The sequence below is a fragment of the Heloderma suspectum genome, chromosome 2 (assembly GCF_057233095.1).
Source record: "Heloderma suspectum isolate Gila_16-S chromosome 2, 16-S_ref, whole genome shotgun sequence".
Classification (NCBI taxonomy): domain Eukaryota; kingdom Metazoa; phylum Chordata; class Lepidosauria; order Squamata; family Helodermatidae; genus Heloderma; species Heloderma suspectum.
This window is the reverse complement of record NC_139459.1, coordinates 371,677,859-371,705,437: the sequence shown is the minus strand read 5'-3', so window position 1 is coordinate 371,705,437 and position 27,579 is coordinate 371,677,859. Positions and strand designations below refer to the sequence as shown.

At 51.3% G+C, this 27,579-nt stretch overlaps 1 protein-coding gene across 6 annotated transcripts; it reads right to left on the bottom strand.

The window, feature by feature from the left end:
• On the bottom strand, positions 1 to 27,579 carry LOC146356090 (52 kDa repressor of the inhibitor of the protein kinase-like). Of its 6 annotated transcripts, none has more exons than XM_084831506.1 (6): positions 23,825 to 24,280; positions 13,587 to 14,184; positions 12,565 to 12,688; positions 6,489 to 7,070; positions 5,095 to 5,163; positions 1 to 2,334 (listed from the first exon to the last, which is right to left on the bottom strand). In XM_084831506.1, the coding sequence occupies exons 2-6, from the start codon at positions 13,989 to 13,991 to the stop codon at positions 1,865 to 1,867; spliced, it is 1,650 nt and encodes a 549-aa protein (XP_084687632.1). In that variant the 5' UTR covers positions 13,992 to 14,184; positions 23,825 to 24,280; the 3' UTR covers positions 1 to 1,864. The 6 variants fall into 6 exon arrangements, 4 of the variants coding, with proteins under 4 accessions (XP_084687632.1, XP_084687633.1, XP_084687634.1 ...); XM_084831507.1 differs by lacking the exon at positions 23,825 to 24,280 and adding an exon at positions 16,047 to 16,219; XM_084831508.1 differs by lacking the exons at positions 13,587 to 14,184; positions 23,825 to 24,280 and adding an exon at positions 16,047 to 16,148.

The window sequence follows — 27,579 nt, the reverse complement described above, 5'->3', positions numbered from 1 at the left end:
AGAGCTATCAGTAAGAGGAGCAAGAAGAAGCACTCCTTTTCCCCTCTTTCTCTGTGAAGCGGTACAAATTTGGTCCAGAGGGAGATGCAAGCAACCGACAGCGGCAAAAATCGCGGTGAGGAGGAGGAGGTGGCCACCCTCAGGCGCTCCCTTCCAGAGCATCTTATGCACCGGACCCTGAAACCTGGAAGTCGACCAGGATCGCATCAGATGAGAAGTACAAACCGCCATCACTTTTCACCCGTTACAGCGATACGTGCAAATTCAGAAATAACGACTTGACTTTATTTAAATTTCACAAAAGGTAAAAGTCAGCTAATTCATTTCTTATCCAGATCAGCTCCAACAAAATAAATCCTTTAATTAACTTGCGCCCTGCCCCAGATCACCTCAAATCAGGAGTTCCTCTGCAGTTAAAATTGATTTGCAATCTCTCCCCCCCTACACACAAACCTTCCTCTTTCCCTCTTGGAGGAAAATTCCCCCCCCCCATGCAATTAAGTTTAAAAGAAACATTTCCGTTGATTCCAATGGAAGGGTTTCCACCCTCTAAATTTAATTGCCATGCTGGGGTGGAGTGGTGGAGAGATTGACTTGGAGGCAGGGGAGGCTGGTGGCTACGATTTTGGTGGGGATGTGAATCCATTCTGGGTTTCAGTCAGAACTCGCCAGAACTCTAAAGGAGCTGTCCAAGGCGATGAACCGTATCCCAGGTTCAGAACCCTGGATAGCTCCTCTAGAGTGTTCCTGCATGTGGGAGCAGTAGGGTTATGTCTTCCCTGCCCATCTGCAATTCCCCTTGAAAATCACCAACTGGACTGCAACGAAGGTAAGAAATAAATCTTCCATTGGCTTTATGGACACTCAGGGAATACAGATTTGGGACCCTGAAGAATAGATTCAGATCCAGTGCCCGATAAGCCCAGGCCTAACAACACCCCTGACCCCATCGGCAGCTTTTTTTTAAAGATCTGTTTTTAAAACGTCTTTTAAAAAACAACAGCCCTTACTGTGCACACAGCCTGAGGCAGCTACGTCAGATTACCTCATGATGAGGCCGCCTCTCTGGTTTGGGGCCTAGATTTGAGAGTTATCTGGAAATATCTGTTGAAGGGAGGAGCATGTGTCAGCATTAGCCAATCATTCTCATAATAGAAAGATGACATTCCCAGCCAAGGTTAATACTAGAAAAAGAAAAGGCACCGGGGCTCAAACCAACTCAAAGCCACCCCTCCTGCCCAGGAAACCAATGCCCGCTTTAGCCCCAGATGCTTATGAACGGACTTTGGCTCTTCACATTGTATGTGACACTTTATTATATTCCAGGGTTCAGGTCAAGCGATGAAAGATAGGTTCTGGGGCTCAGCCACTGCTCAGGATTAAGCCAGGACTGCCAAACATTGGGGGCTTGGCCTCTTCAGAAATAGAGCTGCCAGCTGCAACAGCAGTCTGCCGGTTCTTTGAAGAAAAAAACCCCTGCCGAAATGTCAGGACATGACAGGCTGTGAGATTATTTTATTTATTTTTAATAAAAGAAAAAAGGAAAAAGAATGGTTTTCAGTAGTTTTTAGCAAAAAGGTTACAAACTACCAAGAAAGGTTTCAAGGAGGCCCTTTAGATTTCACTTGGTAGACATTAAAAACGAGGCCCTTTAGATTTCACTTGGTAGGCAGTAAAAATGAGGCCCTTTAGATTCCACTTGGTAGACCTTAAAAACGAGGCCCTTTAGATTCCACTTGGTAGGTAGAAAAAATGAAAATGCTATATTTCTACCCCAAAGACGGGTGGGGGAATGACCAAAATCATGGTAAGAACCCAAAACAAAAATAAAAATTACAACAAGCTGTCCATGCACAAGAGAAAATCAAGGGCTGTAGTTTTGAGGCCTCCTTCTATTCCGTGCCCTGGGCGTCAACGGCCGCCTGGGGGCACCCAGGCGGGAGGAGGAAGGGCCCGCAGGCCGGTGGCTTGCCTGGCCAGTCCGTGGAGACCACGCGTGCCGCGAGGGGGCCAGAGATATGGCTGCTGGGGCAGAGGGCTGCTGCCGGACCAGCAGCTCCAACAGTTCTGTCTGGCGGTGCATGATGGCGATGATTTGCTCAGTCCCTGCTCGGTCTTTCTCGCGCTCCTCCAGGTCTGCCTTGGTGTAACCGTCGAGGGCAGAAAGGATCCTGTCAGTGGCTGTTTGCATTCGCCGGTCAGCCGCTCTCGCCAGTTCCAGGGCCAGATCGTTCCGGGTCTTTTTATGCCGGTTCCGGAGGTTGGCGAGACGTTCAGCAGCTGAGAGGCCTGTAGGCCCAGGCAGTGGACTGTGAGAAGGGGTTATATGTACATCTGAAAGCAAGCCATTTCGGGGGCGGTGGGGGGAGAGAAACAAGAACAAGGAAATTGAAACGCTGCACGGAATTCTGGGACAAGGAAGTCAATCTTACAAGGATAAGCTGAAAACACTGGAGACCCTCTGCACCAGGAGCGGCCAACCTCTTTCAGCCTGAGGGCCCAATTCAGTTGTGAAGAAGCCCTCGGGCCACATTCCAGTGGTGGGCGGGGCAAAAGGAGTGGAACCAAATTACCAGCATACTGTAGCTTAAAGCTCTTCCTGCCAGCAACGAAGCCTTAGGAGAGGCAGGTTTTCAACCTTTGAGAATGGGAGGAAAACTGCACAAAAGCCGACTGGAGGTCAGGAGAAAGGGGGCAAGGCTGGAAAAAGGGGGCGTGGCCTGCTGGAGAGCCCTAGATGGCCACATCAGGATCCCAGGAGGGCCAGATCAAGACCCAGGTCTGAAGTTCCCCAGCTCTGCTCTATACTAAGAGCAAACTCATCCTCCCCATGTGGATCCTTATGCAGCCAAAATGGCAGAAGGAGGAATCGGCCAGCTTGGGGGAAACCCCATGTATTTGCAGAAGTACTAAGAATGTTTAGGGAAAAAAAACTGGGCCTCAGGGAACCTGGGTTCAGATGGGCCCAACCCCACATGCTGAAAACATGGATGTAGTGGTGTGATGGAGCCAGGGCTCTCAGGGACGCAGCACTGGCATTTTTTATTAGCCCCGATGCCGACGACATCTGCTGCCCACTCTCAGAATCCCCTGCTCCCGCTGAGCTGAGCTGCAATCCCCACAGTAGCTGGAGGAAAATGAATTTTCCCAGCAACCATGTATTGTGCCTAAAGAGCCTCTTGTTGAGGGTGAAAGTGGAGAGTGCAAAAGCTGGTTTGAAACTCAACATTAAAAAAAACTAAGATCATGGCATCTGGCCCCATCACTTCCTGGCATATAGAAGGGGAAGAAATGGAAGCAGTGACAGATTGTATTTTCTTGGGCTCCAAGATCACCGCAGACGGTGACTGTAGCCATGAAATTAAAAGTCGCTTGCTCCTGGGGAGGAAACCTATGGCCAACCTAGACAGCATAGTAAGAAGCAGAGACATCACCTTGCCAACAAAGGTCCGTCTAATCAAAGCTATGGTTTTCCCAGTAGCAACATATGGCTGTGAGAGCTGGACTATAAGGAAGGCTGAGCGCCGAAGAATTGATGCCTTCGAACTGTGGTGCTGGAGAAGACTCTTACGAGTCCCCTGGACTGCAAGGAGGTCAAATCAGTCCATCGTAAAGGAAATCAACCCTGAGTGCTCATTGGAAGGACAGATACTGAAGCTGAAGCTCAAAGATTTTGGCCACCTAATGCGAAGAGAAAACTCCCTGGAAAAGGCCCTGATGCTGGGAAAGATTGAAGGCAACAGGAGAAGGGGACAGCAGAGGATGACATGGCTAGATAGCATCACCGATACAATGAATATGGACTTGAGCACATTCCAGGAGAGAGCGCAGGACAGGAAGGCCTGGCGTGCTGTGGTGGGGTCATGAATAGTCGGACATGACTGAATGACTGAACAACAACAACAAAATTTTGGGGTTGCTTGGGGCAGAATTAAAAGGGGTCCTTATGCCCCTGCTGAATCTCTTGCGCCCCACAGATTCTGATGTGCAAGCCGTGGGTCTTGCCAATTCCACTGTGCCAGCGGGATCCCCCGCTGGCACAACAGGGATTTAGCACTTCCCAGAATAAGCCCAGAAATGAGCAGAAGCTTCTTTCTCGATGGCAACAGGTTGGTGAAGCTCCCTTATGCGATCTCCGCTGACCTGCCCCATTCCAGAAACAAGAGTTTTCACTTGTTTCCAGTTGCCCCTGGAAGGGCTAAATCTTTGTTCCAGAAGAAGAGGGCAACGGGAATTGGCAGGGCACAAGAGAATTGGCAGGGGTGTGATGCCCCTTTGGATTCTGCCCTTGGCCTTCAATCGGCAATGAAGACCTATTAGCATTACAAAAGACCTGCTTCTGGTGGAGATGGGAACTGCTCAAACTGGTTTGTTGATAGGGATCAATGCAGCTGTCTGCTTTTTTTGGACTCTCCTTGGGGGCCTGGCTACAATAAGCACCTGCACTTATTGTACACAACTTTCTTGTATGAGAAAGGCTGCGGGGCCCCGTGGGCCAGCCCCGCTTGCAAACATGCCGGACAGCTACTCCATCTACACATTCGGAGTATATTGGTTTGCACATTCGTGGAATACACGGCCGAATGTGTGGACAGCGTTCTGCCAGCCCCTCTCCCATGTTCTTTCAATGCAGCCCCTCCCCAACTTGACGCCTTCCAGATGTGTTGGAATAAAACCCCATCACCCCCAGCCAGCATGGCCACTGGGCATGCTGGATGGGGATGGTGGGAGTTGTCGCTCCAATGCATCTGGAAGGCACCAGGTTCAGGGATGGCTGTGTCAATGAACAGGGAGAATATGCCTCCACCACCAAGGTACAGTACTTAACCAGAAAGATGCCCTTTGCTAATCCAAATAACGTTGCGCTGGTGGAAACTAGGTTCCGAACGACGCGCAACAGGAGAATCCAACTAAAGTTATATTTGCGCAAGGGGCTGTGCAAGCGTAACGGAAAGATTCAGTGGGGTTCCGCTACCGTTATTTGGGTTTGTGGAATGACGCCGTTGGGTACCACTTTTAGGAGGCAGAGTGTCCAAACAAGAAAAAAAAAAACTTCCAATCCAGTAAATGGTAGGAATTCAACGTCACCTTTACCTGCTGTGGAGCCAGTGGTGGCTGGGCTGCCAGGAATACTGGGAGGGGCGGGCGGCAGATGGTCAGCTTCTAAAAGATCCAAGAGAAATGCATTCATTTATACCAGGGGTGACAGAACTTTTTCCATTTCAAAGAAGTTCTCCGGGGCCGCACTGCAGTGGTGGGTGTAGCCAAAGGCAAAGGTGGGTGGGACTGCACAAAATGTCCCCGCCCCCAATTCCATTGTTACTGATTTATATTAGGAAGCATGCCTACTAAGAAGTAAGCAGGTGCAGCATGTCTACTCACAAGTACACAGGACCAGCCTCTGCAAGTCTACTCAGAAGTAAGGAGGACGGAATCACTCAGTAGGACTTTCAAAAAGCATCCCAGATGCCATGTCTACTCAAAAGTAAGCATGAATATCATGTTTACTCACAAGTAAGCAGGACAAGGCTCAGAAGGAAGCAGGACTGACACACTCAGCAACTTCTTCCCCTGGCCCCACCCCCTCTGTCATGGAGGGAAAAGCTCTCATCTCTGATCAGCAGCTGTACAAAGGGTATAGAAAGGGCTGGCATCTCCAGTTAGAAAAGGATCAGGTAGTAGGCCAGGGCCGGCACCAAGGGTTGGTGTGGTTAGGCCTCTGCCGAGGGCCCACACCCCAGTAGGGGCCCACTGACAGAAGCCGCTTGGAGTTGTTCCTCCTCTTCACCGTTGCAACCTGCTTGTTCCCCTGCCTCTCGCTCCAGCCCAGACAACAGTGGTGGTGAGAAAGAGGATCAGTAGATGCTATGGCCTACTGGCTCTCTACCTGTCAAGCAAGCAAGCAGGAGCCATGAGGAGAAAGAGGAGAAGCAAGGGCAGCTGGTGAGAGTGGCAGTATGAAGGTAGGCTCACTGAGGGAGGGGGCCCATGGAGGGTGTCCTGCCCAATGGACAAATAGCCCGATCTGATTCACAGCAGTTTCCTATATTCATAAGAAACACCGGATTCCTCCTGCCCCCCACAAACCACCACCTCTGAAGTCACCTACGGTTTTGTGCACATGGTGTGCAAGGATAGTTTTCCACTGGCGGATGAGGAGAGGGAAGTAGGGCTTCCTGCGAGATCCCTTTTTGTTCCATCACATGGGAGGGCAGGCATCGAAAGGTTAAACTTCTCTTCAGATCAGAAGGAACATTCTGTAGTCCCCCGTTCGGAGCAGAGAGGGGCACTTCCCAGTTTCCGGCTCTGCCTTTGACCAGACAGCGGGGTCTCTTCGGCTGGGCCAAAGTTGAACAAAGAGTGTTGGACTCCCCCTCGCCCCCCTACCCCGACATGCCTTTCTCTGCAAATCAATTATGCCTCTTTGCACAAGGGGAGAGGGTGAAAAATCTGACCCATCTTTGGTACCACAAAAACGGGGTACCTACCCACAGCCGGCCGAGGGGTGCCTATTGGTTCCTCGTATGTATTCTCTGTCTTGCACACCACAGTGGGGGAGTCCACTGAATCGACAAGTTCAATGGAAAACTGAGTGGAGGGGTCAAAGAGGTCCTGGGTCTCGACGGACCCCTCCGACTCTTCATGGGGGGCCCTCTCCTCTGGAGCACACGGTGGAGCGTCGTCTCCTCCCGACTCCTCCTGGGGGTTGAAATTTTGTGTCCTTCCAGGGGGGTGGGGAACACCGGAATCCAAGATGCGCTCCAGCTGGTCATAAAAGGGGCATGTCATGCGCCCTTTCCCGACCGAGTTGCTCTCCTTGACCTTCTTGTAGTCCCGCCGCATTGTTTTGGTCTTGGTCCGGCACTCCTGGGCCGTCCGTTCGTGCCCCCTCTTGGCCATCTCATTTGCGATGACCTGGAAGGTGTCCATGTTTCGGTGGCTGCTCTGAAGGACTTGTTGGATCCTTTGCTCCCCCCAAATATCTAAGAGGTCAATCACTTCGGCGTACGACCAGTTGGTGCCACGACGGCTCATCTTCGGGAAATTGTGCATCGGTGTGATGGAGCCAACTGTTACCGAGAAGAAAGAAGTGAGCGCAAGCGTGGGGGAAACTTTCATTGGAATTCATCTAATCATTACATCCATCTAAGAGGGGTGTTGAACCTCCTTCAGCCCAAGGGCCACACTCAATTTTGGAGCAGCACTCGGCGGGCGCATTCCAGTGGTGGGCGGGGCCAAAGGCAAAAGGAGTGTGGCTACAACATAAAAAACGCCAGCATATTTCAGCTTAAAGCTCTTACTGCTGGTAACAAAAGACTTAGGAGAAGCATTTCAACTTTCAGAATGGAAAAAATTCATGCCACAGCAGGAAACCATAACTGGTTGGGGGGAAAGGGGCGTGGCCGTCTGGGGAATTTTGGAGGGCCAAATTCAGCCCACGCGGAGGTTCTTCACCGCAGCTCTAATGGTAAACCATATTTAAAACCTCAGTTTAGATTTGACATCACTTTTCCTCTGATTTTAATATATCTCTTTCTTCACCCTTTCCTAGCACTCTTCAAGGAGGTCAGAAGCCGTAATAGTTTATCCTTTATTTATTTTAAATTATTTATGCACCACTGGCCATAAAACACATGAGTTGAATTTACAAATTTTCAAAATACTACAATGGAAACCAGACCATAACCAAAAACAAAAACAAAGCAGCTTAACAAAATTGTCATAAAAGATGAGATACAGGCAATAAATACACATGTTCAAAGGTAAGGTAGAATAATTAGGTTTTTACTAAAGGCATCCTGCATACCACACCTCTCCTCAGGCTTTTCTGGGACTATTCATCCCCTGCAAAACAGGGGCCAGTATTCAGGGACCTATGTAAAGGCAATATTCTAAGACCATTCATAGCGTGTGTGTTGCTTTTTAAATATGAGATAGCCAAAGTTCTTTTCCCCTCTCCCCTTCGTTTTCTTACAAAAGCACCTTATTAATGACTGGTTGCAACCCATCTGGAGGTGTTCCTGGGGACAGAATTTCCCTAGGACAGGGGTGCAGAACCTCTTTCAGCCCGAGGGCCAAATTCCATTTCAGAGAAGCTCTCAGGGGCCACATTCCATAAGAACATCAGAAGAGCCCTGCTGGATCAGACCAAGGGTCCATCTAGTCCAGTATTCTGTTCACACAGTGGGCCAGCCAGGAACTCACAAGTAGGACATGAGCGCAACAGCACCCTCCTGCTCATGTTCCCCATCAACTGCAGAACATAGGCGCCCTGTCTCTGGTTCTGGAGGTAGCACATACCCATCAAGACTAGTACCCATTGATAGCCTTTTCCTCCAGGAATATGTCCAACCCCCTTTTAAAGCCACCCAAATGGGTGGCCATCACTACATCCTGCGGTAGTGAGTTCCACAGTTTAACTATTCCAGTGGTGTGCATGGCCAAAGGCAAAAGCGGGTAGGGCCAAAATACCAAATATACTAGCATATTTTAGCTTAACGCTCTTACTGTCAGTAACTAAGCCTTAGGAGAGGTGTTTCCACATTTTAAAATGGAGGGGGTGGGGAACTGCACAAAAGCCAGGAACCCACCTAACCATTGGTCGACAGTGGAAAGGGGGGTGAGGCCAAGGGAAGAGGGTGGCACCATCTGGAGAACCCCAGAGGGCTGAATTGAGACCCCAAGGAGCCAAATTTGTTTGCTTTTAGATAGAGCAGGAACGATGATGACTAGGACAAAGTCAAGATATCTGGTACAGGGAGTTGGGCTCCAAGATACCTGGTACAGGGAACTGGGCTCCTCTGGTACAGGGAACGGGGCTCCAGGCTATCTGGTACAGGGAACTGGGCTCCAGGCTATCTGGTACAGGGAACTGGGCTCCAGGCTATCTGGTACAGGGAACTGGGCTCCAGGCTATCTGGTACAGGGAACTGGGCTCCAGGCTATCTGGTACAGGGAACTGGGCTCCTCTGGTACAGGGAATTGGGCTCCTCTGGTACAGGGAACTGGGCTCCAAGGTATCTGGTACAGGGAATTGGGCTCCTCTGGTACAGGGAACGGGGCTCCTCTGGTACAGGGAACTGGGCTCCAAGGTATCTGGTACAGGGAACTGGGCTCCAAGGTATCTGGAACAGGGAACGGGGCTCCTCTGGTACAGGGAACTGGGCTCCAGGCTATCTGGTACAGGGAACGGGGCTCCAGGCTATCTGGTACAGGGAACGGGGCTCCAGGCTATCTGGTACAGGGAACTGGGCTCCAGGCTATCTGGTACAGGGAACTGGGCTCCAGGCTATCTGGTACAGGGAACTGGGCTCCAGGCTATCTGGTACAGGGAACTGGGCTCCTCTGGTACAGGGAACTGGGCTCCTCTGGTACAGGGAACTGGGCTCCAGGCTATCTGGTACAGGGACCTGGGCTCCAGGCTATCTGGTACAGGGACCTGGGCTCCAGGCTATCTGGTACAGGGAACTGGGCTCCAGGCTATCTGGTACAGGGAACTGGGCTCCAGGCTATCTGGTACAGGGAACTGGGCTCCAGGCTATCTGGTACAGGGAACTGGGCTCCAGGCTATCTGGTACAGGGAACTGGGCTCCAGGCTATCTGGTACAGGGAACTGGGCTCCTCTGGTACAGGGAACTGGGCTCCTCTGGTACAGGGAACTGGGCTCCAGGCTATCTGGTACAGGGAACTGGGCTCCAGGCTATCTGGTACAGGGACCTGGGCTCCAGGCTATCTGGTACAGGGAACTGGGCTCCAGGCTATCTGGTACAGGGAACTGGGCTCCAGGCTATCTGGTACAGGGAACTGGGCTCCTCTGGTACAGGGAACTGGGCTCCTCTGGTACAGGGAACTGGGCTCCAAGGTATCTGGTACAGGGAATTGGGCTCCTCTGGTACAGGGAACGGGGCTCCTCTGGTACAGGGAACTGGGCCCCAAGGTATCTGGTACAGGGAACTGGGCTCCAGGGTATCTGGTACAGGGAACTGGGCTCCGCTGGTACAGGGAACTGGGCTCCAGGGTATCTGGTACAGGGAACTGGGCTCCAGGCTCTCTGGTACAGGGAACTGGGCTCCAGGCTCTCTGGTACACGGAACTGGGCTCCAGGCTATCTGGTACAGGGAACTGGGCTCCAGGCTATCTGGTACAGGGAACTGGGCTCCAGGCTATCTGGTACAGGGAACTGGGCTCCAGGCTATCTGGTACAGGGAACTGGGCTCCAGGGTATCTGGTACAGGGAACTGGGCTCCAGGGTATCTGGTACAGGGAACTGGGCTCCAGGGTATCTGGTACAGGGAACTGGGCTCCAGGGTATCTGGTACAGGGAACTGGGCTCCAGGCTCTCTGGTACAGGGAACTGGGCTCCAAGGTATCTGGTACAGGGAACGGGGCTCCTCTGGTACAGGGAACTGGGCTCCAGGCTATCTGGTACAGGGAACTGGGCTCCAGGCTATCTGGTACAGGGAACCGGGCTCCAGGCTATCTGGTACAGGGAACCGGGCTCCAGGCTATCTGGTACAGGGAACCGGGCTCCAGGCTATCTGGTACAGGGAACCGGGCTCCAGGCTATCTGGTACAGGGAACCGGGCTCCAGGCTATCTGGTACAGGGAACCGGGCTCCAGGCTATCTGGTACAGGGAACTGGGCTCCTCTGGTACAGGGACCTGGGCTCCAGGCTATCTGGTACAGGGACCTGGGCTCCAGGCTATCTGGTACAGGGAACTGGGCTCCAGGCTATCTGGTACAGGGACCTGGGCTCCAGGCTATCTGGTACAGGGACCTGGGCTCCAGGCTATCTGGTACAGGGAACTGGGCTCCAGGCTATCTGGTACAGGGAACTGGGCTCCAGGCTATCTGGTACAGGGAACTGGGCTCCAGGCTATCTGGTACAGGGAACTGGGCTCCAGGCTATCTGGTACAGGGAACTGGGCTCCTCTGGTACAGGGAACTGGGCTCCTCTGGTACAGGGAACTGGGCTCCAAGGTATCTGGTACAGGGAATTGGGCTCCTCTGGTACAGGGAACGGGGCTCCTCTGGTACAGGGAACGGGGCTCCTCTGGTACAGGGAACGGGGCTCCTCTGGTACAGGGAACGGGGCTCCAAGGTATCTGGTACAGGGAACTGGGCTCCAGGGTATCTGGTACAGGGAACTGGGCTCCTCTGGTACAGGGAACTGGGCTCCAGGGTATCTGGTACAGGGAACGGGGCTCCTCTGGTACAGGGAACTGGGCTCCAGGCTATCTGGTACAGGGAACTGGGCTCCAGGCTATCTGGTACAGGGAACTGGGCTCCAGGCTATCTGGTACAGGGAACTGGGCTCCAGGCTATCTGGTACAGGGAACTGGGCTCCAGGCTATCTGGTACAGGGAACTGGGCTCCAGGCTATCTGGTACAGGGAACCGGGCTCCAGGGTATCTGGTACAGGGAACTGGGCTCCTCTGGTACAGGGACCTGGGCTCCAGGCTATCTGGTACAGGGACCTGGGCTCCAGGCTATCTGGTACAGGGACCTGGGCTCCAGGCTATCTGGTACAGGGACCTGGGCTCCAGGCTATCTGGTACAGGGACCTGGGCTCCAGGCTATCTGGTACAGGGAACTGGGCTCCAGGCTATCTGGTACAGGGAACTGGGCTCCAGGCTATCTGGTACAGGGAACTGGGCTCCTCTGGTACAGGGAACTGGGCTCCTCTGGTACAGGGAACTGGGCTCCAAGGTATCTGGTACAGGGAACGGGGCTCCTCTGGTACAGGGAACGGGGCTCCTCTGGTACAGGGAACGGGGCTCCAGGCTCTCTGGTACAGGGAACGGGGCTCCAGGCTCTCTGGTACAGGGAACTGGGCTCCAGGCTCTCTGGTACAGGGAACTGGGCTCCAGGCTCTCTGGTACAGGGAACTGGGCTCCAGGCTCTCTGGTACAGGGAACTGGGCTCCAGGCTCTCTGGTACAGGGAACTGGGCTCCAGGCTCTCTGGTACAGGGAACTGGGCTCCAGGCTCTCTGGTACAGGGAACTGGGCTCCAGGCTCTCTGGTACAGGGAACTGGGCTCCAGGCTCTCTGGTACAGGGAACTGGGCTCCAGGCTCTCTGGTACAGGGAACTGGGCTCCAGGCTCTCTGGTACAGGGAACTGGGCTCCAGGCTCTCTGGTACAGGGAACTGGGCTCCAGGCTCTCTGGTACAGGGAACTGGGCTCCAGGCTCTCTGGTACAGGGAACTGGGCTCCAGGCTCTCTGGTACAGGGAACTGGGCTCCAGGCTCTCTGGTACAGGGAACTGGGCTCCAGGCTCTCTGGTACAGGGAACTGGGCTCCAGGCTCTCTGGTACAGGGAACTGGGCTCCAGGCTATCTGGTACAGGGAACTGGGCTCCAGGCTATCTGGTACAGGGAACTGGGCTCCAGGCTATCTGGTACAGGGAACTGGGTTCCAAGATATCTGGTTCAGGGAATTGGGTTCCAAGATATCTGGTACAGGGAACTGGGCTCCTCTGGTACAGGGAATTGGGCTATTTGTCTGCCCTCACGCAGAATACACAGGCCCCTGCCAGTATCTTGGGGCAGAACAAAGCATTACCGAGTGAACCGGCCTCCCTCTCCAGTCTCTGCTTGGCCTCTCTGCGGAGGTAGTGCCGCCTGTCCAGCAAAGGGTGCTCAGCCTCTGGGGAATGGACCTCCATCTCTTCGAACAGAACTGGCACCTGCGGACGGCGACAAAGGGTGGTTCACACATGGAGTGGATTATTTTATTTATTTCATTTATATTTAATTTATATTATTTACAATATTTATATACCGCTCCGTATCTAGAACAGATTTCGGAGTGGTGAACATAAGAAATAAAACAGTAAAAGAAAAAAAAGTTTAAAACACCACGTTAAAATTATACTAGTTTAAAAAAACACCAGGCCCATAAAAACCGTCGCTGGTCAATTAAGGAATGCCTCCTGGGAAAGTGCTGTTTTCAGGAGACACGGGAAACAACGCAGCGTTGGTGCCTGCCTGACCTCCAGGGGCAGGGAATTCCAAAGAAAGGGGGCCGCCATGTTTATATCTTACCCCCCTATAGTGACCTCTGAGGTGGCTCACCAGAGCCAGCGTCAAGGGGAGGCCTGGCTGGGCTCCTGCCGAGGGCCCACACCCCAGCAGGGGCCCGCTGACAAGAGCCCCCTGGAGTTGCTCCTCCTCCTCTTCACCATGGCAACCTGCTTGTTCCCCTGCCTCTCGCTCCGGCCCGGACAAGGGGCGGCGGTGAGGAGGAGATGTCACTGCAAGTGGTAGCAGTGGTGAGGTAAAAAAGGAGGAGCAGGAGCAGCCGGTGAGAACGGCAGTGAGACAGTAGAGACTCGCTGAGGGAGGGGCCCCTGGAAGGTGCCTTGCCCAAAGGGCCTGAAAATCCTAGAGCCGGCACTGCTCCAAGGCCAAGGGGGCCCTTGGCAAGTGTTGTCCAGTGCCCCCTTCCTGCAATGGCGGGCTGAGCCCCCTTTCTCCCCAGCATCCTAAAAGGGCCCACTGCAGAGAAGGGCAGCCTGCCTGAAATTAATTCTGGCCATAGGGCAAACCTCCCACCGCGCCGCAACACAGTTCCCTGGCTTTCACCTGCTGCTCCTGTCTCTTGACTCCTCGTTGCCTCAGCACGAACTCCTCCGGCTGCTGGGGGTTCCCCCATCCTGAATGTGGGGAGCGGGCAAGCTTCAGGTGCTCCTGGCTGTGGGCTTCCCAGCACTGGGGAAGGTCCTCGTTGGGCTCCTGTTTCACCTGTTCTGGCCCCACCCATCCCAAAATGTCCCTCAGGCTCCCAGCCTGAATCACACGAGGGCCTTTCGCTGCTCTGGCCTCTTCTTCGTCATCGTCCTCCATTTTTATCTGCAGCTGCAGCCCGTGCTCTTGGGAGGCCTGGAACTGGGGCCCCAGTTTGGTTCGCTCGGCAGCCATTTTGTCTCTTTCAGTGACAGAGTTGGCCTGCCCTATTGCTCGCGGACCTCTCTCTTTTGCTGCAAGCATTGGGTAAATGTCAGGTCTGCAGCCTAATCTTCCAGGGTCTTTTGGGCAATGCTACAAAGTATTCATACAAACAGGTGTTGACGGGCACAAGAGGCTTTGCCCGTGTGGGAAACAAGGACAGAAACAGGAGTAGGGAGGGAGAGAACCTTTGAAAAGCACAGCCACAGCGGTCTGGTTTGCATGCAACAATAACCTAGAATTTAAAAGAAAAATTCTGGGTTACTGGAAATAAGGCAGCATTTATTTATTATTACATTTTGATACCGCCTGATAGGCAAAGCCCTCTGGGCAGCTCAGAACAATTACAACCATAAAATACAACATGATAAAACATGATTTAAAAGTTTAAAATGACAGTATCAAATAAAAACCAAAATAAAACGTAGCGGAGGTGCAAAGCTTTAAAACAGAGTAACAGATTGAAAACTGAAAGACTAAAGCGCCTGGGAAAATAAGGTCTTCACCTGGTGCTGGAAAGAGCACAATGTAGGTGCCAGGTGAGCTTCTCTGGGAAGCTCGTTCCACAACCAGGGTCCCACAACAAAAAAGGCCCTCTTCTTAGCACCCACCCACCTCACTCCCTTTATTTATTAATGTTATTTGTTTGGCGGGGGCACCTGGAAAAGGACGGCTGAAGATGATCTAAGGGTCCAGGCAGGTGTATTTGGGAGATGATCCTTCAGATAACCTGGCCACAGGCTGCCCAATCACACGGACCAAGCTGTGCGCACCGCCACTGAGCTACCTCCAAAATCCCAAATAATGATAAAAACGAGTACCATAATTAAGAACATAAGAGTCCTGCTGGATCAGACCCAGGGTCCATTCAGTCCAGCATTCTGTTCACAGAGTGACCAACCAGATGCCCACCACAGGACATGAATGTAACAGCAGCCTCCTGCCCGGATTCCCCAGCAACCAGTGTACATAGGCACACTGCCTCTGATAACTGGAGGTAGCACATAGCCATCAGGACTAGTAGCCATTGATAGCCTTCTCCTCCAGGAATTTGTCCAGTCCTCTTTTAAAGCCATCCAAATGGGTGGCCATCGCTACCATAACAATACCATCAGAATTTTTCTGATTCTGGACAGACACACACACACACACACCCCCCTCTAAAAATAAAACACCACTTTTGTTTAGCACTTAAGAACGTGAGAAGAGCCATGCTGGATCAGACCAAGGATCCATTCAAACAGCAGATCCTGCTGTAACAAAGCAATATCACATCTTCACATCAGGGGAACGGAGGAACCCGTGCTATTGCATGGATGGGGTGTCTGGGAATAGCCTGCTTTATCTGACATTATAGAAGATCTGTAGATGAACACTGATGCTGGCAAACCTACAAGGTAGAACTATAACGTGGAGAGGGGGGTGGGGGAGGGAAGCACATGGGAATAGGTGCACAGATCTGTTTATGCAAGAGGTGTTGTGTCTTGTCGTCCCCCCCGCAATACACCCAATAAAAGCCAAATTCAGGTTGGGATTCTTATGCCTTCCAACTGCAGTATACCTTTAAAAAACATCTAGGGGTGTCGTGTCTTGTCCCCCCCCCCCAATAATACACCCAATAAAAGCCAAATTCAGGTTGGGATTCTTATGCCTTCCAACTGCAGTATACCTTTAAAAAACATCTAGGGGTGTCGTGTCTTGTCCCCCCCCCCCCAATAATACACCCAATAAAAGCTAAGTTCAGTTTGGGATTCTTATGCCTTCCAACTGCAGTATACCTTTAAAAAAAATCTAGGGGTGTCGTGTCTTGTCCCCCCCCCCCCAATAATACACCCAATAAAAGCTAAATTCAGTTTGGGATTCTTATGCCTTCCAACTGCCTTAAAAAAAATCTAAGAAACATTTGGGGCGGGGAGAGTCTTTTGCTCCAGCCTGGGTCACTGCTAGCTAGAAACAGCTGCCCTCATAGATGCGGGTTCTCTCCCTTCACCTTTCAGTACCTTGCATCAATTGACTTCCTTTCCTTTCCCATTGCAATCCCTCCCCCACCCCCCGCGCAAAAAAGCTGCATGCATGCAACCCATGTTAAGAGCTCACCTCTTCACGCCTTTCCCCCCTCCCCTCTAAGTGGGAGGAGAGGGGCGGGGGAATGTTTGCTTCTGCTAGGATTGCAGCTGCCCCCGCCTGCTCCTTGCGAAATTCGAAAAGGCCATTTCCTCCCCTGCCCCCACCAGGAAGGCGCTTTCACGCTTGGCCAGCTTCGCTACACTAGATCTGATTTCTCAGGCTCTCTAGGCGAGGACGGCTCGGTGAGGTTAACCCTATAGGGCCCCCTCTCTGTGGAGTGTCGACAATGTTTTGAGTTTGTCTTATTTCCCCAGCTTTAGGCAAGCCACTGTTCCCTCACCGTTAACTGACAGTGCGAGCCAAGACTTACTCCCAGGTGAATAGTGGTGTAGCAGTAAATTTTGAAGTGAAGGAGCTCATCATAAAAGAAAGACAGAGAGGGGCGGGGTGGGGGAGAGATTTCAATGAAAACATCAACTTAGTGCACAGCTGCTATGAAAAAACCAAATTCTATGCTGGGCATCGTTAGGAAAGGAATCAAAAAGAAAACTGCCAATCTCATTGAATTGTAAGGTTGGAAGGGGCCTACAAGACCATCCAGTCCAACCCCCTGCTCCAGGCAGGAATCCAAGTCAGAGCATCCCCGACAGATGGCTGTCCAGCCTCATCTTGAATGCCTCCAGTGTGGGAAAGCCCACCACCTCCCTGGGTCATTGGCTCCATTGTCATATTGCTCTAACAGTCGGGACGTTTTTCCTGATGTTCAGCCGGAATCTGGCTTCCTGTAACTTGCGCCCATTATTCCGTGTCCTGCATTTGAGGATGACCCAGAAGAGATCCTGGCCTTCCTCTCTGTGGCAGCCTTGCCAGTACTTGAAGCACACTATCATATCCCCCCTCAGTCTTCTCTTCTCAAGGCTAAACATGCCCAATTCTTTCAGTCTCTCTTCATAGGGCTTTGTTTCCAGTCCTCTGATCCTCTTTGTTGCCCTCCTCTGAACCCTCTCCAGTTTGTCTGCATCCTTCTTAAAGTGTGGCGCCCAGAACTGGACACAGTACTCCAGATGAGGCCTAACCAGTGCTGAGTAGAGGAGAACTAGTACTTCCCGGGATCTGGAAGCTATGCTTCTATTAATGCAGCCCAAAATAGCATTTGCCTTTTTTGCAGCCACATCACATTGCTGATCTCATATTGCAAAACTTATACCAATCTATGGCATGACCACCTTTGGAATACTGTGTACAGTTCTGCTCACCTCCCTGCAAAAAGGATACCATAGAGTTGGAAAAGGGACAACCCAAAGGATGAAGGGACTAAAGGTGTACAAAATTGTGCCTGGTGTGGAAAAAGTGGATAGGGGGACATTTTTCTCCCTCTCTCATAACACTAGAACCCAATGGGGTCATTCCATGAAGCTGATCATTGGGAGATTTAGGACAGATAAAAGGACAGACTTCTTTACACAGCACAGTTAATCAATCTATGGAATTCACTTCCACAAGATGTACTGATGGCCACCAATTGACAGGCTTTAAAAGGGGATTGGACAAACTCATGAAAGGCTATCAATGGCAACTACTCCTGATGGCTGTGTGCTTCCTCCAGAATCCTGAATAGTGCCCTCCCACTTGTAATTCCCAGTACATGGGCATATTACCCCTGATACTGGAAGTAATATATAGCTCTATTACTAGCAGCCATCACTCTCTTTATCCTCCATGAATTTGTCTGCTCCCTTTTTAAAGCCATATTTATTTATGGTTATTCTGTTATTGTTTGGTTGCAGTATCATAAGCTGCCCAGAGGGCATTTGTATACCAGTTGGGTGTTATACAAATCTAACTTCTTTTTTTTAACTCTGGCTTCAGGCAGCAGATGCTTGGAGAGCTCTGTACTGTATGGAAGGAAGTTTCAGCTGCCAGTCTTTTAGGCATGGAGTAGGAAAGGACGACATTTTGTTATTGCTGCCTGAGGCAAAGATGTCTTGGGCTAGCTTTTGTGGTCTTGAATCTGCCGGCAATGTAGAGGTGGTATCTTCACAACCATATTAAGAGCTAGAATTTTTTCTTTCAGAAAATGAAAGCAGACTTCAGCAGTCAGTAACCAATCCTATCCATAAATGTGCCTGTGCACAAAACAATCTGCTGATGCTTTCACTGAGCATCCTCACTATCTTAGGTTGAATTGGGTAGAAACTGGGGAGGAGGAATGATTTTCAGTCATGGCATCCCATCTCTATTAATACTCTCACCCCAAGGACACTCACCTGGCACCCACATTATTTCTTCAATGACAGGCAAAGACCTTTTTATTGGCCTAGGCTTTTACATGGTTTGATCTGGTTTCGAGTCTGCTTTTCATCACTATTCCCAGTTGTTTTATCGAACTTTGTACTGTTCTGATTCCCTTTATTCCCGATGTTCAAGTTGTGAGTGCCGTTGCTTATCTAGCCAAAGTAGCACCACCTACATCCACATAAGCAAGTTTTGGGGGGCACGCCAAGGTTTGTAGAAGTACAATCTCTGGGGAAATCCCCCAAGACAGTCCAATGAAGAAAGTGCATGCTCAGTGGCCACACACAGAATGTCAACTGACTGGGGCTGGTGTTGCAAATGGAAAACTGGGTGGGAGGGGAAACAGTAAAGAGCACTGACTGCTGCAGCATGAAGTGTTTCTGTTCACTGTTCCATTTTGTTGCAGGCCCCACCAGTCTTGGGCAGTACAGAAATTAATAAAAGTAAACACGTTCACCGAATACTGATGGGTACAGCATCGTCTTCATAGGCTTTGGATACACTCTGCCAGTATTACAGCAACACAGTACAGAATAACCTTCAGGGCCCACATCTGTCCACCAGAGTTTAAACAGGAGCTGGAGTACTGAAATCAACATCAAAAGGGTGCAGATGCCCAACCTTTTTAAAAATTAACAGCTTCCCTCCTTGCTACAGGTGAGTGTGGGCAGCCAGCGACACAGGTAGTCAAAGATTGGCACAACCACCCCACCCCAAGCCACATGAACAAAGATTTCCTCCCCAGCCCCATGCAACCCATTTTTGTCCTGATTCATGCTTTATTGAAGTGTTCACTTAAAAAACAATTGCAGCAAGAGAAATAACATGTGTGGCCCAGCTATAGTTTCATTTCACAGGCAACCTCATTTTCCCATTGCAGCACTCAGAACTCCCCCACCTTTTCCCCTCTGTTGCGACAACATCAGCAGGGCCAGGGTCTATGGAACCCAGCTGGGCTGGATCCAGACTTGGTCATACTTAAGCCCCGTTGATTTCAATGAGTCTACTTTTAAGTCCCCTTAGTTTCGACAGACCTACTCTATGCATGACCAAGTTTAGATCCAACCCATAGTATTTTAGCACAAAGCAATCTACCCCCCAAAAGGGAGGGCAGAACCATGCATTTTCTTTGATTCCAAAATCAGGGAAACTGCTTTCTACCTCTGTGCTGTAGAAAAATGGACATTCGACAACGATGTACAGCAGCTTTCCCCAACTTGAGTTCCTCTGGATGTTTTCAGTGACAAATCCCATTTTCCCTGACCACTGCCCATGCTGCAGGAGACTGGAGAGACCTAGGCTGGGGGTGGCAGATTTAAAGGCTCAGCAAGGTGGCTTACTACAGATGACACATACTAAAACAAAATACATATGTGCACACCCCAACCCAGACCTCTGGCTGACAAGGCTGCCATCAGGGGGTCAGCATCACTGGGTGCTTGCCAAGGCCCACGGGCCCAATAGGGAGCCCCTCTGCTGCTGTTCATCCTCCTTGCTGCTGCAGCCTGCTCACGAATGAGCAGCAAGGCGCCTCCTCCTCCTCATAGCTCCGCTTCTCCCTGGGCCGTGATGCAGCTAGGTAATTTTAGAGCAAGGGTGGGGGACTTGTGTAAGCAACAGCCTCAAAATCTAGCTCCCAGTGCTGTCTATCCCAGCACCGCCGAGGGCTACTGGCTGCCCTCCAATGAAATCTGGCATCATGCGGCAAGGCGGCTGCGGGCTGATCCGCTGGGGAAGGGCCATGTAGTTTAGCAGGGGCCATCCCCTGCTCCGGATAAGCACAGATCACCTCCATGTACCTCAAAAAAGCAGAGATCTAGTTCTCCCCTCTATTTTTCTGCAGGCCCTGACTGTAGAGAGGGCCCCCAGGGGAAAATATCCCCAGATACTCCCCGTTGAGTATCTTGTTCTTCACCTTCTGGGGCAAATCAGTTCCTGGGGTGGCGGTTGTCATCCTGAGGAAACAGGGCCCAGCGGAGTGGACCAGGAGACCTTACGTTCAGGGCTCTTCATCCTTCTCAGACATCTTAAGGCCCGGGGTGGGAGTTGTGGGAGATGAGCCCCAACTAACCTACTAGTCCTTCTGACAGAACCTGGCTGCATACTGCAGCGCTGAAGCTCTTTCAGGCCGACTGCCGAATTCCATTTCGGAGCTCTCGAGGAGGGGGCGGCCCATTCCACCGGTGGGCGGGGCCAAACTACCAGCATATTTTAGCTGAAAACTCTTCTTGCCAGTGGCTAGGCCTTAGGAGAGGCATTGCAACTTTTGGGAACGAGAGAAGAAAAAGCACAAAGGCAGGAAACCACTGAACAGTTGGTGGTTGAGGGAAGGGGGCGGGGCCATGGGAAGGGGCGGGGCCACCGGGAGAATCTGGGCGGGCCTGATCGGGCCCAGGGCCAGCCCAACCAGTAGGCAGAGTGAGGCGGTTGCCTCAGGTGGCAGTTGCTGGGACGCAGCAGCCAGGTCTTGGAGGAGAGACCTCTGTGCTCCATGGTCTGCCCCCGATCACTAAGTTAGCCTGCTTCCTTCAGGTGCGGTGGAGGACGCCCCCTCAGCACCAGTATTGCAGAAAGATTAAACTGCCAGTCCAGTCACCTTGTGTACATGGAACGGGAGGGGGCCGCCGTCCTGTTGTTCACCTCAGGCAGCAAAACGTCTTGGGCCGGCCCTGCCCGAGCTTCAACACCACTGCCCCAGATGACCTCTCGTTATTTGAGCTACTGACAGAGTCCTCCTATCACCATTCGCCTCTAAGCAACCCCCTCCAAACAGGAATCCTGGGATGATGGTGCTGGGCTGCCCTGCCTTCCTTCCACCCCTGCTCCTCCTGGAGCTGCAGCCTGTGCGCTCCTCTGCTACTGGCTGCTTATCGCTCCTGGACCCTCTCTCTGGAGATCTCTGGATCATTGCCACCAGCGCTTCAGACACAGTTCTCTCTCTTGCATCTCGGTTCCACTATGCCCTTCCCCTTATAAGACCGCTTGCTGGGCTGGGACTTCTTTGGTGGTCCGACACTGCAACCAAGCACACACCGATGAGCATCACAATTACTCCAAATGCTGCCCCCCATTACACACACACACACCAGTGAACTGCCCCTTCCAACTGCCTCAGTTGCTTCAGGTTTGCTTTGGCTTTCTTTTCAAATAAGGCATAATGCAACTTTTGAATTAATCAACCCCCCAAGATTTCATTTAATTGTTATAATGCAGTTTTCTACGATTCGTCACTACTTCCAGTTGTTCTATTGGTTTCCTTACTGTTCTAGTTCCTTCCATTTCCAGTGTTCAAGCTTGAGTGCCATCGCTTATACAGTCAAAATTGGACCATCCACACACAAGAGAGAGAGGTAATCAAGGTTGCTAATCAAGAAAGACAATGTCAAACTTAAAACCCACATGCTCCAGAAATGAATATCATACACGAAAACTTACAAAAATAACCAAGGAGTAGATGAAAAACTGAAATAGTAAGATGATGTTGATGATGATGATATCAAAGATAGCCATATACCCCAAAATCTACACTTGGGCAATATTTTTATTAAGACCAACCAAAATGCCACAAAAGAGCATGCAAGCTTTTATAAGAACATAAGAAGAGCCCTGCTGGGTCAGACCCAGGGTCCATCTAGTCCAGCATTCTGTTCACACAGGGGCTGACCAGCTGTCGACCAGGAACCCACAAGCAGGGCATGAGTGCAACACCACCCTCCTGCCCATGTTTCCCAGCAACTGGTGTACATAGGCTCACTGCCTCCTGTACTGGAGGTAGCACATAGCCATCAGGACTGGTAGCCTCTAGAAATTTGTCTTAACCCCCTTTTAAAGCCATCCAAATTGGTGGCCATCTCCACATCTTTTGGTAGCGAATTCCATGGCTTAACTCTGCACTGTGTGAATTTATTTATTTATTTATTATTAAATTTATTAGTCGCCCATCTGGCTGGTCACCCAGCCACTCTGGGTGTGAAGAAGTCCTTCCTGTTATCTGTCCTGAATCTCCCACCAATTAACTTCATGGGATGGACCCTTTGGATTCTAAGATTATGAGGGAGAAAAATGTCCCCCTATCCACTTTCTCCACACCATGTATAATTTTGTATACCTCTATCCTGTCTCCCCTTACCCTCCCTTTTTTCCAAGCTAAACAATCCCAGCTGTTGTAACCTTCTGTCACAGGGGAGATGCTCCAGCCCCCTGACCATTTTAGTTGCCTTTTCCTATACTTTTTCCAGCACTACAATATCCTTTTTTAGGTGTGGTTCTCCAGAACTCTTCATCTGGCTAGCAGGAGATGTGGGAAGGAACACAAAAGGGCAAAGATTAGGCCAAATGTAGTACCCATGAGGGGTCTGCAGTTTAGACAGTGGCAGCTGGTGCCCACTGTGGCTGGTGGGGTGGAGGGTGGGTCACCAGAGGCAGGACCAACTGTACCTAGGTTGCTACACAACCTCCTCCTTCACAAGATCCACGTACCCTAGCAGTGCAAGCTGATGTATGTCTACTCAGAAGTAAGCTCTATGTGTTTAATGGGTCTGCCCGGCTAGGTGATATTCAACCTGTTCTGGAGGGATTTGCACTCCCCCTAAAGGATCACGTTCGTAGTTTGGAGGTGCTCCTGGATCCAGAACTGTCACTTGAGGCACAGGTGAACTCAGTGGCAAGGAGCACTTTTTATCAGCTTAGGCTGGTATACCAACTATGCCCTTATTCAGAGATAGCCTAGCTACAGTTATCCATGCTCTGATAACTTCTCGTCTGGATTACTGCAGTGCGTTATACGTGGGGCTGCCTTTGAAAACGGTCCGGAAACTTCAGCTGGTCCAAAATAGGGCAGCAAGATTGTTAACAGGGACGGGCCTGCAAGCTCATATTACGCCAGTACTTTTCCAGCTGCACTGGCTGCCAGTCCATTTCCGGGCCCGATTCAAAGTGCTGGTATTAACATTCAAAGCCCTCAACAGCTTGGGGCCAGGTTAACTGAAGGATCACCTCCTCCCATATGTGCCTGCCCGGACCTTAAGATCATCCTCGGTGGCCCTCTTCCGTGAGCCCCTGCCAAAGGAAGTTAGGCGGGTGGCTACTAGGAGGGCTTTTTCTGCTGAGGCACCCCAGCTGTGGAATGAGCTCCCTAGTGAGGTTTGCCTGGCACCTACATTGTATTCTTTCCACCGACAGGTGAAGACCATTTTATTTTCCCAGGCATTTTAGCTTTCTAGACTTTTAGCTTTGCTGTTTTAAATCTGTATTTTAAATCTCTGCATTGCTGCTAGGTTTTATTCTGGTTTTATTCTGGCTGTATTGTTATCCTGTGGTTTTAATGTTTTATATATTTTATATTGTTTTATTGTGTGCTCTTTCATTTTAATTTTTGTGAACCGCCCAGAGAGCTTTGGCTATTGGGTGGTATAGAAATGAAATAAATACATAAAAATATTCCTAGGTAAGTGTGCATAGGATTGTAGCTTTAAGCTCTTCAGTACACTTAAACCTAAAGAATAGCATCTTACCTTTGACTCAGAAGGTCTGGATGCTGTCACGCTCGGTTCAGGGCTGGAAGAAAGTTGTGTGGCTTCCACCTCCCCTTCAGCAGGTATGCAGAACCTCAGGCCCAGCCCAGTGGCCTCTGGGAGTCCCAATCCAGCCCTCCAGAGTTCCCCAGAAGGCCACACCCTTTCCCTTGCCCCAACCCTTGCCCCCAAACACCAATCCTTTGGTTTCCTGGCTTTTGCGCAGTTCTCCCCTCCACCCACCGAATGCCTCCTTCAAGGCTTAGTTACTGTCAGTAAGAGCTTTCAGGTAAAATATGCTGGTATTTGGGGGCCCGCCCCTTCTCCCTTTGGCTCCACCCACCACTGGAATGCAGCCCTCCAGAGCTTCTCCGAAATGGAATTTGGCCTTCGGGCTGAAAGAGGTTCTGCACCACACCTACTTTATAGCCACCCCATCCTCTGCTTCAGTAGGCACTTCTCATTTGTACAGAAAGGTGGCCCGATAGTCTTTCTGTCGTGCAAAGAGTTCCACGGTCCGGCGGGTGAAGTTGGGGATCTCTTTAATCATCTCTCTCTCAATGGACAGCATTGCCAGCGCGTTGAACCTGCCCTCCACCTTCGTGTTCCGCAGGAAGGCCTTGATCCGCTTCAGAGCCGAGAAGGACGGCGCCGCCTCTGCTGTCATCTTGGGAGTGGTGATGAGGATTCTCAGCAAGGTCACTGTCTGCTCCAAAGTCTTCTCCAGATCGTTCTCCAAAAGCCGGTGTAGGAGCGTGGAAGCATCTTTGCAGTTGCTGAACTCCGGCCTCCTGTGCAGAATGGAAAGCTCTGCCTTGAGTCGATCCTTCTCCAGCATTGGATATGCCTCTACGGCTTCTTTCAGTGCCGGCTGAGGGAACCTCTGGTTATGCATTTCAAACAAATTCCCCTCTACCAGCATTGCTGCTGTCAGGTGAGTGGTGAATGCAAAGCGTTCCTGCGCGTGTGCGATGACAAGGTTGCAGACCTCCACTGCGATCCGGTCCATGCTCCCCTTTGTCTTGCCTCTGGGCAGCTGAGCCTCCTGGGGCAACGTTGACAACAAGCCTGCAATCGAATCCCTGACCAAACTGACAGCCTTCACAAAATCCCTGGTTGCTCTCCTCACTGCTACAGCATCAATGGCCGTTGCCTGGAGTTGACTGTGGAGGAAATCGATGTGCGGCATGAGCCTGTGGAACAGAGACAACAGGTACAGGAACTCACCATCTCTTTGCAGCATCTGAAGAAGTCCCCTAGCCTTGTGGGCTGCGCTGCTGTTGAACTCCCAGCCTCTGATTTCCTGTAAGCATGCAATGAGTTCCTGCCTTTTCTCAAACACCACGTTTGCTGTCCGGATGCTGAAGTCCCACCGTGTCTGAGCCGCGCCTGGGTGTCTTCTTTTCACAACCTCCTCCAGAACTGCATTCCTTTTCGCACTACAGCCAAAGAATGCCGGGAATCCGGAAAGGTCCGAAAAGAAAACCCGCACTTCCTTGATCTGGGAAGCTGCCTGTTGCATCGCTATGCCCAACTGACGAGCGTAGCAGTTAACATAGTGGGCGTTGGGAAATAGATCCTGGATGCCCTTCCGCACTCCGGTGTACTCACGGCACATCATGCCCACTCCATCGTAGCTCTGAGCGATGACTTTGTTCCGGTCGCTCTCCTCCGGGAACAGCTCTGCCAGCTGCTGAAGCAAGACCACAGCCGTGGTTTCAGCCTGAGAGTCCAGCACCTGCATGAAGCCATAGAAGCGTTCCACCAGCAAGCCCTCTTTGTCAAGGTAACGGAAAATCAGGACGATTTGACTATCTGTAGCCACGTCTGCGACATCTGCCGCTTCAATGGCCACAAAAGAAGCACTCTTCAGCTCCTGCCGGATGTGATCTCTTGCCACCATCAACATGCAGTCCAGCAATTCATCCTGGATTGTCTCCGAGGGGCTTCTGAACACTATGGCGCTTTGCACATGAAGTTCCATGGCTGCGTCAATGGACGTCACGAGGTTGACCAGTCCTCTGAAAATCCCCAGCTCCGTGGAATCCTCCATCCCGTCTCGAAGGGACAGCTCAAAAGCTCCACTGAAGCGAATGCAGTCGATCATCTTGGACAGGATGTATCGGTTGTTCTCGACTTCTTGATTGTGCTCCTTCACAGAAACACAGTGGCCCTCATCCGCCTGCTGGGCAATGACTGGTCTGCTCAACAGGGTCAGCTGCACACAGCTCTCAATGTGACTCCTGGATGCCTCATGCTTCTTTGTCTTCCCAGTGAGATGCTTCAGGTCTGTGACCCCTATCTGGGTCCAAGCTGCCTCACCCCCAAACAGCAAGCAGGGAAAGCAAAAAAGAGCATCTTTAATTTTGCTGCCACACATCCAGGGCCTCTTGGTGTACCAGTATGGGGTGAACCGCCGGGTACATGGCTTTCCTCGTTCACTCGCAGCCTGCTGGAGGTTCAGAGTGGGAGTGTCTGGTCCCATCTCCTTGATTAGTAGCTGGTCAGCTAAAGTCAGGCTGGAGAAGGGAGTCTGCTGCAGGGCTTCCACAGTGTTCATTGTGATCCTGTTATGCTACCCTGGAAAGCAAGGACAAAATGTTGGTCTGTTGCGTTCTCACAATCCTGGGAAAAAATAAAATAAAAAACAACATTACCTGATTGTTCTGTGGGAAATACTATACCAAATCCTATGTTCTGCTGCTTCGCAATCCTATACACACTTGCATGAGTGAAAGCCCCATTAAACGAAGTGGGATTGACTTCTAAGCAAAATGCATGGGACTGGAAGACATCCCAATGGAGTCTGGCCCATGGACAGAAAAATGCTTTGCAAAAAACCTAATGTGGCTGAACGAACACAGAAATGCTTTGCGAAACCATTCAGCTACGGGAGAAGAGTGCTTGAAAAGAATGGATTTGACAACCAAGTCAGGGAAACGGTTAGTAAACCCACTGATTTTGCGCCCCTAAAAGGCACTCTCTGCACCGCTAATAGTGTGGGGAGAACCGTGCTGGCTGCCTCTCTGAGGTCCTAACTGCAACCTCCCAAAGGAGAAAGGGGTCCGTTCTGTGGGCGGGGAGGCCGGTTCACGAAGAATCCTCCAGCCTCCTTCCCTCCTGCTCCACAGAGCATCATCTAGACAGGCAAAAAAACAACAACAACCCACCTAGCAATAATGCAGAGGAGGACGAGCACGGAGGCAAAGATCCTTCTGCTCTGCATAGGATGCTGGTCAGCGTCCAAGTTCGGAGGCCGAGAGGCATCCCTAACGGATTGTGCCCTTAGACCCAGAGGGAGAAGCTGAGGTTGCGCCTAGAATCCCGTGGGAGCTGTTCAAAACAAACGAGTGTGGATGGTTGGGGCCAGAGCCTGCAGTGGAGATCCCACGTCTACACGCGCGCGCGCGCACGTGTCTAATTGAACGTCTGAAAAGTCACGCTGGTCACAAGTTACACTCACACGCAGGGAGGAGGCAGGGGAAGGCCTCGCCAGCCCAAGGCCTCTACTCCCTTCTCTACACGTGTTGGCTGTACACGCGAGGAACGTGTGAACAGCTCCGCCACAGCAGCGGCGCAGATGACGGTGGTGGAAACAGAAGAGCGACTTACAAGGCCCGCTCAGGTCGGCGCTCCCGGGGTCTCCCACGCAGCCGGCGGGGGTGGGGGTGTTGCTAGGAGACGCCGAGGGAAGGAAGAACGACGCTGCCTTGACCAGCGACGTTCAGGGAAAAGAAGAGAAAGGCACGCGGGGA